At 40.7% G+C, this 13,457-nt stretch overlaps 3 protein-coding genes across 4 annotated transcripts; 2 read left to right on the forward strand and 1 right to left on the reverse strand.

Annotated features, from left to right (window-relative positions):
* Positions 1-573: 573 nt before the first annotated feature.
* On the forward strand, positions 574-3,267 carry gnpda1 (glucosamine-6-phosphate deaminase 1). Its single transcript, XM_076103142.1, has 7 exons — positions 574-645; positions 929-1,056; positions 1,480-1,581; positions 1,687-1,869; positions 2,009-2,193; positions 2,387-2,561; positions 2,670-3,267. The coding sequence occupies exons 2-7, from the start codon at positions 933-935 to the stop codon at positions 2,729-2,731; spliced, it is 831 nt and encodes a 276-aa protein (XP_075959257.1). The 5' UTR covers positions 574-645; positions 929-932; the 3' UTR covers positions 2,732-3,267.
* A 647-nt stretch (positions 3,268-3,914) lies between these two features.
* On the forward strand, positions 3,915-9,418 carry ndfip1 (Nedd4 family interacting protein 1). The gene is made up of 8 exons (XM_076103567.1): positions 3,915-4,095; positions 4,852-4,945; positions 6,416-6,555; positions 6,672-6,759; positions 7,137-7,261; positions 7,409-7,475; positions 7,566-7,674; positions 7,816-9,418. Exons 1-7 carry the CDS (start codon positions 4,060-4,062, stop codon positions 7,670-7,672), a joined length of 657 nt encoding a protein of 218 aa, XP_075959682.1. The 5' UTR covers positions 3,915-4,059; the 3' UTR covers positions 7,673-7,674; positions 7,816-9,418.
* fgf1a (fibroblast growth factor 1a) lies at positions 9,408-13,341 on the reverse strand. 2 transcript variants are annotated; one of them, XM_076103569.1, is made up of 3 exons: positions 12,725-13,341; positions 10,272-10,375; positions 9,408-10,098 (listed from the first exon to the last, which is right to left on the reverse strand). In XM_076103569.1, exons 1-3 carry the CDS (start codon positions 12,888-12,890, stop codon positions 9,898-9,900), a joined length of 471 nt encoding a protein of 156 aa, XP_075959684.1. In that variant the 5' UTR covers positions 12,891-13,341; the 3' UTR covers positions 9,408-9,897. The 2 variants fall into 2 exon arrangements, with proteins under 2 accessions (XP_075959684.1, XP_075959683.1); XM_076103568.1 differs by having other exon boundaries at positions 9,408-10,131.
* Positions 13,342-13,457: the final 116 nt, after the last annotated feature.

Below are 13,457 nucleotides of genomic sequence, written 5' to 3' on the forward strand. Positions count from 1 at the left end.
GGTCATATTTCTGGGAATCTGGGGGGTTGGCTGGCATGAGCAGGAGTTTACATTACACACTAAACATGTATGTTTTTTAGGACTGATTCTGATGGATTTTTAGACTCCAAGTCTATACAATTGTTCTGCTTTTTCAAGCAAACATTGGTAAAGTTACAAATCTTGGTTTTCTTTGGTTAAATCAAGTCCAATCTCAATTAACGTAAATTTATTATAGCATTAACTTGCTAGGTTTTGAAATGATGTAAAGCTTGTTCATGGGTGAAATAGTGATTTACTTGAGTTAGAATCAATAATTGTTAGTTAGGTTACGAGGCATTACTCAGAATGTGCATCTTGTATGTTCTGCTGCAGTCTAATTTACGTGTAAAAACACTTGTATTTTTAGAAAGAAAAAAAACACTCTACGGCACTTTTCGGCCTCTATAAGAGCTCTCCGGGACGTGTAATTATGAATAAAGGACTTTGAGCTGTCACTCCCTCATCTCAAACGAGCTACTTAGCTAACGGTTAGCTCTCTAGCTAACATTAGCTGATGACGTCACCTCCGCAGTGGGCGCTCTGCATCTTCCAGCAGCAATCACGTGATCCATCCGGAGTCTGTCTGCTGCGAGTAAAAGCTACAGTTAACGTTAACTCTACAAGGTAAAGTGTAAACTATTACAGTTTTTGTCATTTTGATTTGTGTATTGTTGGGGCACAATTTAGTCTACTGTAAAACATTTTTGTCACAGTCGTCAAAGATGACTTTTCGGCAGCTTGTTGAGCAACCTCTTTGCATTAACAGTGACTTTATTGTCACGGGATAGTGTGATTATCTTGATGAGTCTAAAGTCTGACTAAGGTGTGTTTTTGTCTGGTATTACTTCGAGATTGAACTCCTTCAGACAAGCAACCCGTTCCTCTTTTCTTATTTTTGTTTCTTCAGGACGATGAAGCTAATCATCCTCAATGACTACGACGAGGCAAGCGAGTGGGCTGCAAAGTACATCAGAAACAAGATTTTATTGTTCACACCTGGCCCGGACAGGTATTTCACCCTGGGGCTTCCCACAGGTGAGTAGGACCTGGCAGCACAGTTGGGTTTATTTGTTTGAGAATGTACTTTACTCCATGAATGGAAAAATGTACACATTTTTACTTAAATGTGACCAGGTATTAATAAATATTAGCTTGTATAAAAAATTATATGTGCCTATATTCCTGTAGACAGTTAAAATAGTGTTGCATGAACCTGTAAGTGCAGTCTAAATGTTTTAGCTTGTCTTTTCCATGCAAATTTGGAGTTTAAAATTAAACGGTAAATAATGTTTTTGCACGTAAACTGTAAATATTGCACAAAGCAAGTACAGCTGCATTATTCTGGTGAATAACATAAAAGTTTAAGGAAAGGAAACTGAAAGACTTAAGTACGGATGCCCACAAAAGTACGGTACTTTTCCACTCTGTTACTTTTGCTAAGCTTCTGCCTGTCTTCAGGAAGCACCCCCATGGGTTGTTACAAGAAACTCATTGAGTACTACAAGATGGGCCACATCTCATTCCAGTATGTAAAAACTTTCAACATGGATGAATATGTAGGTAAGTCTGTATCCTTCTTTCTCCACACGCGCATAATGCTTCCACATTGAGGAATTATTTCAAGCTGTGGTCTTGGATTAGAAACTGACATCAAATCCTATATAGGACTTCCCAGAGATCACCCGGAGAGCTACCACTCCTTCATGTGGAATCACTTCTTCAAGCACATAGACATACAAGCGGAGAACACCCACATCCTAGACGGCAACGCTGCGGACCTGCAAGCAGAGTGTGCAGCCTTTGAGGACAAGATAACAGCTGCTGGGGGGATCGAGCTCTTTGTCGGAGGTCAGGAGGTCACAGTGCTGATCATGAATATGTCTTCACCAGCTGCACAGTTCAGATTTTCACATTTTGATGTCAAGTGACTTTGCAGTCATCGTTGAAGTAGCGACAATAATTCAAAATACTCCTCCTGTCCTGGCAGGTATTGGACCAGATGGCCACATTGCCTTCAATGAACCTGGTTCAAGCCTGGCTTCCAGGACGAGGGTGAAGACCCTGGCAAAGGACACCATCATCGCTAATGCTCGATTCTTTGATGGAGATATCTCGAAGGTGCCCACCATGTCACTGACTGTGGGAGTGGGCACAGTCATGGACGCAAAAGAGGTTAGATGCTGAGATGATTTAATATACCATTTGTTATGAACGATCCTTTCCTCTCCGTATTTTGAGTTTGCAGTACAGTGCATTGCTCATTGACCTCGTAATCTTCCTGATGGTGCTGAAAAACAACCACCAATTGCAGGTTGCTGTTGCTCAATCGCGTAGACCACAGGTCACATTTTCAATTTCTTCTCAGGTCATGATTCTCATCACTGGAGCACACAAGGCATTTGCTTTATACAAAGCAATAGAGGAAGGTGTGAATCACATGTGGACCGTGTCTGCTTTCCAGCAGCACCCACAGACAGTTTTTGTATGTGATGAAGACGCCACCCTGGAGCTGCGGGTCAAAACCGTAAAGTACTTCAAAGGTGAGACTAAATCGCAAAGCTACAGTGCTTAAACTCCTATATTTTCACTATATTTTCCCTTTTATAATATGTGCAATGAACATATGCTGATTCTTGCTCTTTCTTTAGGGATGATGCATGTTCACAACAAGCTGGTGGAGCCACCTCCCTCACTGTCAAAGAGGAACTGAGGATATCTTGTACAAACTTTGTTGATTCATGAGGCATTTTTTCAAAAAGACAGTTCAGCCCAGAATCAAAAATATATATTTTCCTCTTACCCCTTAAGCTGCACTATTTATCAATAGTTCTATCATGAAACTGGTCACAATAATCTAGATCTGTGGATTATCTTGAGTAAGCGGGCCATGATTTCTGGAATAAGACAATGCTGTTTTGAGTTTTACAAAACTATTTTTGTGCACCACAATCCGAGTGCCATATGGTCCAAAACTAGGCAACTCACACCAAAACAATGTAGATTGATGAGTAGGTAATAGAATATATGTTTTATATTTTGGGATGTACTGTCCCTGTAACACTCCAATGATTACTTTTTTCTTCTGATTGAGATGGTGAACATCAAGCGGTGCTTGGAGTTGACCTCAAGTAAATCTTGTATAAATAATCAAGTGCTTATTGTGCAGGCTATTCAGGTTTTCATGTGATTGTTCATACAGCTTTGATTTGCATTTGTTCTTTTTAATAAAGTGCAATTAGTTTTTAATCTCTGTATCATCTTTGATTGTGGATAATGTGGTATTCGTTGTTTTTCTTGTCACATGACAATACGGAACAACTAATGTGGCCTTTAGGTGCTCCTTGTAAGTATTATTTTCTAGATCTGTACTAGAAATAATGGAATAAATTAAAACTAAGTACATTTACTCAGACAAGTACTATACTTTTGTACAATTTCAATGTTCTTTTTTATTGGAGCATTATGATTTTCTACTTCTTTATCGGCTCTTCAAGCATACAGTAATGTCCCACTACATATATATTATAAACAAATCTGTGATCATGAATGAATTACCCAAAGATAAATAGATTTCTACACTTTGAGTACATTTAGCTAATACAGTTTTTAATATATTACTTCTACTTGTGACTGGCTATAATTTACATTGCGGTATTGCAACCTTTAAAAGAATATTCCGACAGCACTTGAAGGCACCATCAAATAAATATGGCGAAGGCATAACCCGCCCTACTCGGCCTCTGATTGGCTTAGCCCGACATTCTTATCCCAACCTTGACCAATCCCACTCCTCGTGCCTAAACCTAACCAATCAAAGCAACGAGTACTTGTTACTATCCAATCAGAGGCAGAGTAGGGCGGGTCATGCCATCGTGGGAGCGTCCGGGCTTCAAGATCGGAGGAGGATAAGGAAGGAGATGGCCGACTAAGAGGCAACCATACCATTGCTACTGAATTGGCGAGATTCCTTTTACTCAACACATCTTCACGTTTGAAGTGGGAAGAGGACGTTTCAAATATTTCCGCTCTTCTTCCACAATGGCAGAACAAAACGGCAACGTTAGATATCAAGAGGTATGTAAAAGGATCGCTAGCACCGTAATATGTGGTTAGCTAACAGCTAGCGTTAGCTGCTAGCTAACAGTAACATTACCTAGTCAACATTAGCCTGTCACTCAGGAAAACAACGAGCTCAGCCGACATTTGTTAAGGGGCGGGCCTGAGTTAGCGATACCTGTCTTAAGTTTATATGAAAACAAATGTCTCACACTGAAATAAACAAATTTCTACACATACAATTTGAAGCCTGTGTGACCCAATTTCATTTAGCCGCTTAGTTAGTTCTCATAACGTTAGCAAGTATTAGCTGGCTAAATCATGAATGCTGTCTAGTGTAACTTAGCCTAACCGTAAATCTAGACCATATTAACCTCACCTGACGGTGCTGCGTATCAGTAAGTATTACCTCAAACACTAGCACGAAACCTGCTCATTTATTGACATATATTATTGTGTGATATCAGGAGTGCACAGGTCATAGTTTAATTGTAGATTTAACAGAGATTACTGTGTCACTGATAGAACAGTTATTGTTTGGTTAAAGTAATGACGGCATACGTCTATTATAACCGCTTGTTACACAGCATATTAAACACGTCAGTGATACTGGTCGTTGTTAATCTCAGAGGAGTCTGCACAGTTTTAGGATGTTTCCCTAATAGCACCTCAGGCCTTCCCTCTATTGTGCATCATATTATTTACATCCAACAAGAACAGTTTTCCTAGAGCTTGCCATTTTAAGCATTGTCCTTTTTATTAACATTTCTTCAGCTGGTGAATGAGGAGGAGCCGACCCAGCCGTCCCAGGAGGGACCTGCCCAGGACGCACCGCCTCCCTACAGCAGCATCGCTGCAGCTAATGCAGGTTAGGAGCCTTCACGTCTCCGTTACACTCGGACAATTAACTCAGAACAAACACATTTTAGAAGTGGGAGTAATATTCAAACCCATGAATACCATTCTTGCATTTAAAATCAAGTAAATAGAAGTATAGAAGCACTTGCAGTGAAATGTGTCTATTGCCTAAGACGCAAAAGTAAACATAAAGAATAGTTCTTTCCACAGTCACATTATTTTCACAAAGTAGGAACCTTCTCTCATAGCTATGAGCAAATCCTATATGATCACAGCCTCAACCTGTATGGAGTGTTTTAATGTTGAAGCTGTTCAAACAACTGCCGCTCACTTCTGTAAACTCTTAACGGTGCCTTTTAAAATTATGAGTTCATCATGTGTTTTGTATCCAGAATCTTGTAGAATCAAAAATCAGTTAAATGTAAAAACAAGGGTAAATACACAGTATTCCCCACTGAAATCTCCCACAATGAATTAAGGTACCAATGCTTCATAACTCGTGCACTGAAGTACAGTACTTGAATACATGTACATAGTTGTGTCAGTCTTCTGCTCCGGCTTGTTCAGCACCGTTAGCCTCTGAATGAATAATGTAGAGGGAGAAAGCTTTTGTGTGAGGCCTTTTAGAAAAGCCTGATGTTTGTAATCTCCCTTCTTAAGAGGGCAGAGGTCAGCACGTTGCATAAGTGGGTGTAGCAGTGAGCTCTTCATGGGTGAGTATATTGATCTAGTCCAATGCTGTGTGTGTGTTTGAACAACCCAAAGGAGAATTCTGGATGTCTACCAAATGACCCAGATAAAAGTCCTGGCTTGTATGGGACAGAACATAAACAGTAATAGAGACAGATACTACGAATGACTTTCTTCCTGCTGTAACTCATCCCTGGTCTGCTTCTATCGTTCTCTGCTGCTGCTTTTCTACGTGAAGGAAGTGAAACTAGATTCTTGTCTGTCAGCAATCAAACCTTCGTAACAGCGGTTAAAACAGTCGACATCGTATAATTTCAGTTCTGCAGTTATCAGCATTTTTAAATTGAATTCCATGTTAGAATCTAAATCTTCTGACTTATTACATTTATTTATCTTTAACTGTTTATTAGTGTCTGTATGTGGAGATAACAGACACAAACTGGTGATAAATGTTTATTTTGTTTGTGAATATGTGCCAAAATCACAAATGACAGGCAAACTCATGTTTTATCATTTGAGACTAAAATTGGTACTTTTTTAGAATTGATATATTGTTTGTGAATCCAGCTTCATGGTGACGGTGATGAAACATTAACACTTGCTGTGGTTGACGATGGTCTCTAAACTCTTAAACCAGGTTTTTGGGTCAAACATCACGGTTAACAGTGAAACTGTGCATTTTTATTTGTGTACAATGTCTTCTATGCTCAGGATTTTATTAATCGTATATAAAAACCATTGTTTTGAGACCAGACCTGGATGAAAAGTAATTAGCTTGTTCCCTCCACAGCTTTCTTTGAATACAAGGAAGATGGAGCAAGATTTCCAAACCCTCCGTCCTACAGTGTGGCCACCACTTTGCCCTCCTATGATGAAGCCGAGCGCAACAAAGAAGAGGCAGCCATCCCTCTGGTCCCTGGAAGAGTCACGGTAGATTTGTCATTTTCACAACAACGTGTAGAAATATTCCTTTTTTATGTTCGAATACAAGCTAAACACGAGTTATTGCAACATATATAACTACACACTTCATGCTGTTTGTGCAGGAGGACGACTTCGTGGCCAGGGATGACTTTGAAGACGCTGACCAGCTGCGAATAGGAAATGACGGCATCTTCATGCTCACTTTCTTCAGTAAGAACGTGTTCAGTGTTTCAACAGTTCACCTGTGTACCGTCTTCTTTCGACACTAAACTGACTTTCACTTTCATAGAGCCGACTGGTAATCAGACTAGTTATTGATATATCTGTAGAAATCTGGTCACTGAACATGAAAAAGGTTAATTTTTTCATTTGTTGTGTCGTTGCTCTTGAATGAAGGCCTCGGTTTACTGTTTTCTAAACTGAATTCGGCATCTTCACAGAGGCTGTCGCATGATGTGCTCGGTGCAAAGTACACCCACTGCACACGCTTGTTTTCCAGCAAAGTACGAAGGAGGAGGAGGAGGAGTGTGATGTCTCCCACGTTCTGTTGCTCATGCTTTGACTTATTTATTATATTTTGTCACCAGTGGCATTCCTCTTCAACTGGATCGGGTTCTTCTTGTCGTTCTGTTTGACCACATCAGCCGCCGGTCGATACGGGGCCATCTCTGGCTTCGGTCTGTCCCTCATCAAATGGGTTCTCATCGTCCGGGTAGGAGCTGTTTACTGGACGTTCACCAAAACCACCAACTTCTTTTCTGTATCGCTGTACTAAAAGACTCTGGAAACGGTCTCGGATAACATTCTAGGATCACTTATGGGTTGATAAAATTGGAACTTCTTCTTTTCTGTCTTGCAGTTTTCTACCTACTTCCCAGGTTACTTTGATGGACAGTACTGGTTGTGGTGGGTGTTCCTGGCCCTGGGTAAGTGAGAGACATTGTTTTATTTTTATTCCCCACTGATTACATTTAGGTAATTGTCTTATCTGTCATATCTTTTCTTTGCCCCCGCAGGCTTCATGCTGTTCGTCAGAGGCTTTGTTAACTACTCTAGAGTGCGTAAGCTGGCTGACCCCACCTATGCCACTCTCCCCCGAACAAGGGTGCTCTTCATCTACTAGAGGTACTGGCTGAAGTGAAAGCCTTAATGTTGTCAGTCTGAGTTAATAATGTGCATGTACACACAGCCTTGAATATTCCAGCAATACTTCTGAAGTCCATTTCTAGACTTGACTTGTTCATGTTTCCCTGAACCTGAACCCAGGGCATCGTCTGTGGCAGAGCTGGACGTGACCAACCCGAGCAGCAGCTCTGTGGAGAGTGAAGTCAGCCGGACCAGTTATAGACGAAGACGACTCTCGATGAGATATTCAGGAATTATATCACTTCTTTTATTTTTTGTTTTGAAACTTTATTAATGGAAAATGGTTAACGGTAATATTCCCTTGATGTACTCATTCGTGGCGAATGTTAAGTGCTATTTACGTCTCTGTCTATATTGTGTAAGTAACGCCTTATATCATTTGATGGCAGCGTACGAGCATGCATCGGCCCTTAAGGTCGATAAATAGGGAGCGTCTCATGTTGGTGACACTTGAAGCCAACAGGTCGACACAACAGGTAGGTTTGCCACAGCATGCAACACACTTTGTAATCTGCACTAATCATAGTTTTATTGTGACGACTATTGGCTGTATTTAGATCCCACATACACTTAAAAAGCAAGACTTCATTGGGCTGTAAATGCTGTTATTTCACATATTTCACTCACCTGTTGGCTTTAAGTAGTGTTGCCCTTTTCTTTTTAACCAAGAGGGGGCAGTGTTGTTTGCTGCTTTTAACATGTGAGAAACTACCCATTAAGGGCACAGTCATATTAAAACACATGCTTGTGATTGAAACACGGTGTCAGTAGAGCACATTAAAATCTACATCATGTATCGGTTATGATTTGCCTGTTAGATATTTAGTTGTACATTAAATCAGGTAAACTACCAACCCTGGGAAATGTAATTTAGGTTACAGATATGATCCAGCGTGAGCTTTTCATAATGAAACCAGATGACTAAACGGTAACGGGACGAACCCTGCAGCCTTAAGGGTCGACCGTGTGTTTGGACAGCAGAGGATTTTTCTGGGCGCGTGAGCACATTTTCTGGTTCGTGTCCTCAGAAAGCTCATGTAGATGTAACAGCCTGACCTTTCCATGGCTCTTCAGCGAGTCAGCATCTCATTCATTGTCGGTGGAAAAGCTCTGTGACCTGATTTAAAAATACAAAAAAAAAAAAAGGCTGTCTGGGTTTCTGCTGTTGATGATCTCGCTCAGACGTTTGGATCAAATTATCTGAAAGCTGAAAATTAACTCAAATTCCATTTTTTCAGGTAGGTTTTTGCCGTGAGATTTAATGGACGGACGGGAAAGAGAAATGTTTTTCTTTTCTTTGAACATGATTAATACGGTGTAAGTTGTTGGCTATCTTGTGGGTATTAAAACTATATCAAAGAATGTTGTATGCAGGTGCACTTTTAGAAACATAGCTAATAAAACCCAGAGGATGTTCCAATCATTGGTCTAAGTCACAGACGTACAACACGGAACGACTGACGCAGTGGCTTCTGTTTTGTATTCTGGAGGAAACAGCGCGACAGGATGAGACAGTCGTTCGTGATCTAACCACCCATCAATGGAAGGAGTTCCTGTGGGTTTTAGTCTGTTAACTTCATTCTGCTGCCATGGCTTTGATAAAACACCCATCATGCTTATTTCTATGTGATGTAGAGCTGCAACCTTGAGGTTTTGTTGTTATGAAACTGTACAGACAACGTTCAAATAGACAAATGTTAAATAAATGTCACTTTTAATGCGTCGTTTCTGAGTTGTCTCTATTGTATTACACACACACGATTATATTATTTACAGGTCAGCATTGTGGAGCTAATTTATTGGCGAGGCAACAGTGACAGCTTTTATGTCTCTTTAACGGTACATTGCATTATAATAACAGAATATATATTAAGAATACATATTTTTTTCTTCTCATCCAACATGCCCCTCAGTCTGAGAACCACTATTTCAGATGCCGTTGACTTGTCGGCACTTTTTCTTCCGTGCAGCAAGAAGACCTGCTTCCAACTGAAACGGGATGCTGTGTTAGTGGACAGAAACATGGCACTTCTCTGTAGCTCTGATGCATGCTGGTCCTTGCCCTAATAAGTATGCATTAGATTAACATTTTACAAAGACTTTGCAGTTGCCTCATGAACCATTTTCACACAACTTCTTCTTGTGGTGGTGAAATGGCATCCATTTAGCTCGAGGTATCGCTGTGAGATGAGCCGCTTGTCGTCACTCTCTGGAGTCACTCAGCCGTCGGGGCAGAAAGAAGATGGCCTTCTGTCCGATGTGAGTTCTTGGACCCAGTTTAGATCTTCCGTTCTTTTTCAGCGCTACGTACCAGTTCCTCTCCTGATATTTCTGACTTGCATATGTGTTGTAGTGGTTCTCCTCCAGCTTCTCCAGGAAGTAACATTCATCAGTCACTGTGGGCTGAGACGTGAACACACACACACAACAGAACAGCTGATAGCATTTTGGGGGGGGGGGTTAAGAAATAATCACCAAAGAGTAATGAATCATTAACATATATCATGGAGTATTCATCTACATCTTATTGTACTGATTTACTATCATACATCATCGGGTGTATTGTAGATACTCACTGAACTGTACAACCGGCCCTCGTCGCTCATGGCCAAATATCTCCCGGCTTCTGTTCCTTGGATGACCACCACACCTCTGTCCACAGCTGTGAGCTTCAACACAGCTGGAAGAAGAACACGTTTAAAATATTGTGAATATTAATAACACAGCAACTCACTTGTACAAGTATATAGGTCACGAATGGCACCTACAAATCTGAGACTTCTGTGTCAGTGTCCTCGTAGTGTTGGTGAGCTGACAAATGAACGTTCAGACGTCTCGTAAACAGAATGGTGCAGAAATGAATTTTAGCGCATGTGATGAGATACATTTTTTTTGTCTGGGATGCAGGGTAATGAGCGAGGAGAGTCTCAGCAGTTACCGTCACCATGGCTCTGATTGATGTCAGACAGACACAGGTGACTGAGAGGAGTTAATTAGTGCAGTCTTCTTCTTGTTCGTTTCACTGAAGCGTGATGGTTATAAGACAGTTTCCCATTTCTTTACACAGTCCTTTGCATTTTTATTGAACACTGCAAGGTCGTTTGACCTTTAGTGCAGTGACACACACACAGACACTTAAGAGATGCACATTTGCAGGCTTTTCTCTACTCAGCCAAAAACTCCACTAAAACCTTACAATCTTTCATACATTATCTGTTTTTTAAAAACTTTTAAAGACAGCAATAGTACTAAAAGTCTTCAAATGGTTTGGAACTAGAACATTTGAGCATATAAGTACTTTTCCCAGCAGCCATTTTGACATGTCATAGCAGGGTAAACACAGGTGTGATTGATAAGATTAATTATGGTCCCATTCTATGTAGTGTGTCATAGACGTTACAGAGAGCCGGCATTCACAATACCAGGGCCCAACAGGGCTATAACTAATGTTATGAATCACACCTGTGTTTACCCGGTAATGACATGCTATGTCAAGAAAAGGGCCAACTACACCAGTTTCAGTTTCCCTTCTTCTGACCCACTTCATGTGTGCAGTAATGAGTCCGAAAACACAGAAACAAATCAGCTTTTTGGCATTTCCGGTTCCCTCATCTCAAAGTCAATGCTTTTTTGGTTAGATGCCTGAAAAAAGGTGTTTCTTGTTGTTCTACAATATAAAATATGTCAGTATTTACCCATCTTATTCATTTTCAATCTTTTAAGTGTTAAAAAGCCACAAAGCTTATTTTCAGGGAGACTCCTAAATATAATAGAAAAATACTTTGGGCTTTCTGTTGAGGGAACCTGTGCAATGCTTACTTCTGTGGATGGCCTAAAAAATACGTCATCCCTGCAGCTGTCCATTGACTACCTATCATGTCGGACGGAATGGACACGCCCCTTCTTAAACCGTATCCTCCAATCAGGGCTCTCCACTCTCAGAATATAGGGCTCCTGTTTGTCCCCAGAGAGAAGTCAGCAGGCCAAAGAGCCTCTTTCCATTGTCCCCCCTTCTTAATAACCTTATTCTGTCTTTTCCGACTTTTATCTGCAGACTTCATTTCAGCTTTAAATGGGTCACAAAGTCATTTCCCTCTTCTCTACATTTTTCAAAGAAACCATTCAAATGTCAAATCGTCATGCTTTTATTCAACTTTTTTTCTACCCGTTAAAGTAAAAAGCATTTCCTCTTTCAGCCTTTTCACTTGATTTATTGAAACTTCCACCTTTTAAAAGTATTACAGTTCAGCTTCCAGCTTTTCTGTATTCAGCTCTTAGCTTTTTTTTAGGGAATGCAGTTCAGAAATCAATTCTTCCAGTTTTACATTTCATTTTCGAGGTTTTTTCAGCAGTCCAGTGCAACGTCTTTGCACTTTAATTAATACTTCTGTATTTTCAGCAATGCTTTGCAATTTCAGCTGTCAACATTTACACGAAATTTCTGCAGGAAATTAATTTTCTAGTTTTATATTACTAGTTTATTTCATGACCTTTAATATAATATATGAAGCTCTTGCCGCAAACATTATTGAGAAGGCCTGTATTTTGATTTCCTATATGCAATGAGCTCTTCTTTTCTCTGGACTATTTGCAATCACGAGCAGAAAGATTGACCTTCTAGAAAATAGATAGGCCATACCTCTGAATTAAAGGGCACCATGTGTGCTAGTTCTCTATATAATGTGCTTTACACCATTATAGTTTTTATGTGCATAATCAATTCGGCTTTCATTTCCAGTTTATCACAGGTGACATTTTGCATCTTATTCCTCCTGCAGTAAGTTCATTAAACATTACTTCAAAGTCAAATAGACGTGTGCAAAACACAACTGGGACGTCCCATCTTTTCCAAGCCTAAAATGAGCTGCGTACTCATTTAAAATGTCAGCAATTGGCTTCCATACACCCTAAAACAATGTACAGTGCACGCGTCTCTTTCCCTCCGCTTTGACTGAGACACACCTGCAGTAGCCTAAAGGAAGTGAACGCATCATGCTTGCAGGCCGCTTGCGTTGTGCTGCAGTCTTACCGTGAACGTCCCCGTCATCCCTCTGGCCCTGCACCGTCCCATCAGGGAGGATCTGGAGGTGATATCCGCCATTCATGCAGTACAGACGAGTCCTCCGCCTGAAGTCCCCCAGCGGGCCGCTGTCCACCGTCTGGTCCTCTGATGCAAACACCTCCTCATCCGTCATCCCGCTCAGAGGACACACAGCTGTGTAATCAACAGGGAGTTTTTTTTTTTTTTTTGTTATGAGGAAAAGTCAGCGGGCTCGGTCCCCTGCAGTGGTAGTCAGGTGTTTACATGCTCGTGAACGAGCGCAGTGATCACAGAGGCAGCTGGATGCGCGTCCCCGACTCTTGGCCTCAACCTCCATGGGACGAGGTGTGATCACTGACCATTACAGACAGCCATACTTTATACTTGTTATACTGTATATACAGCTGGGTAGTTTTATCTATAACAATGCATATTTTCTAAACTGACATAAAAATATCTTTAACCAAATTTGTCAGACAAATGAAGTTGTGTAAGAAGTACATTTGACTCTAAGATGTAGTAAAGTAGAAGTGTACGGTAGCATAAAATGAAATACTCTTGGAGTACAAGTACCTCACATTTGTACACAAGTACAGTACCTGCACTGACCTCTCTCGAGGGGATGGGACTGATGCCAGATGTTTACATGTGCTTCAACACACTGAACATAAAGGTGGAGTATAGAAGTAAACTCTTCTTCAGCAGTCAATGAACCAGGTGT

The sequence above is a fragment of the Anarhichas minor genome, unplaced genomic scaffold, assembly GCF_050575085.1.
Source record: "Anarhichas minor isolate MPS153535 unplaced genomic scaffold, ASM5057508v1 ptg000028l, whole genome shotgun sequence".
NCBI lineage: Eukaryota > Metazoa > Chordata > Actinopteri > Perciformes > Anarhichadidae > Anarhichas > Anarhichas minor.

What these genes read in the sequence shown, in the direction of transcription:
- gnpda1 (XM_076103142.1), top strand. Translation starts at nt 933, where the DNA reads ATGAAGCTAATCATCCTCAATGACTACGACGAGGCAAGCGAGTGGGCT. An exon ending in CAGTCATGGACGCAAAAGAG is followed by an intron (nt 2,194 to 2,386) that starts GTTAGATGCTGA and finishes ATTTCTTCTCAG; the next exon opens with GTCATGATTCTCATCACTGG. An exon ending in AACCGTAAAGTACTTCAAAG is followed by an intron (nt 2,562 to 2,669) that starts GTGAGACTAAAT and finishes CTCTTTCTTTAG; the next exon opens with GGATGATGCATGTTCACAAC.
- ndfip1 (XM_076103567.1), top strand. Translation starts at nt 4,060, where the DNA reads ATGGCAGAACAAAACGGCAACGTTAGATATCAAGAG. An exon ending in GCAACGTTAGATATCAAGAG is followed by an intron (nt 4,096 to 4,851) that starts GTATGTAAAAGG and finishes ACATTTCTTCAG; the next exon opens with CTGGTGAATGAGGAGGAGCC. An exon ending in TGGTCCCTGGAAGAGTCACG is followed by an intron (nt 6,556 to 6,671) that starts GTAGATTTGTCA and finishes CTGTTTGTGCAG; the next exon opens with GAGGACGACTTCGTGGCCAG.
- fgf1a (XM_076103568.1), bottom strand. Translation starts at nt 12,890, where the DNA reads ATGACGGATGAGGAGGTGTTTGCATCAGAGGACCAGACGGTGGACAGC. An exon ending in GGATGACGGGGACGTTCACG is followed by an intron (nt 10,376 to 12,724) that starts GTAAGACTGCAG and finishes TTCTTCTTCCAG; the next exon opens with CTGTGTTGAAGCTCACAGCT. An exon ending in AGGGCCGGTTGTACAGTTCA is followed by an intron (nt 10,132 to 10,271) that starts GTGAGTATCTAC and finishes AAATGCTATCAG; the next exon opens with CTGTTCTGTTGTGTGTGTGT.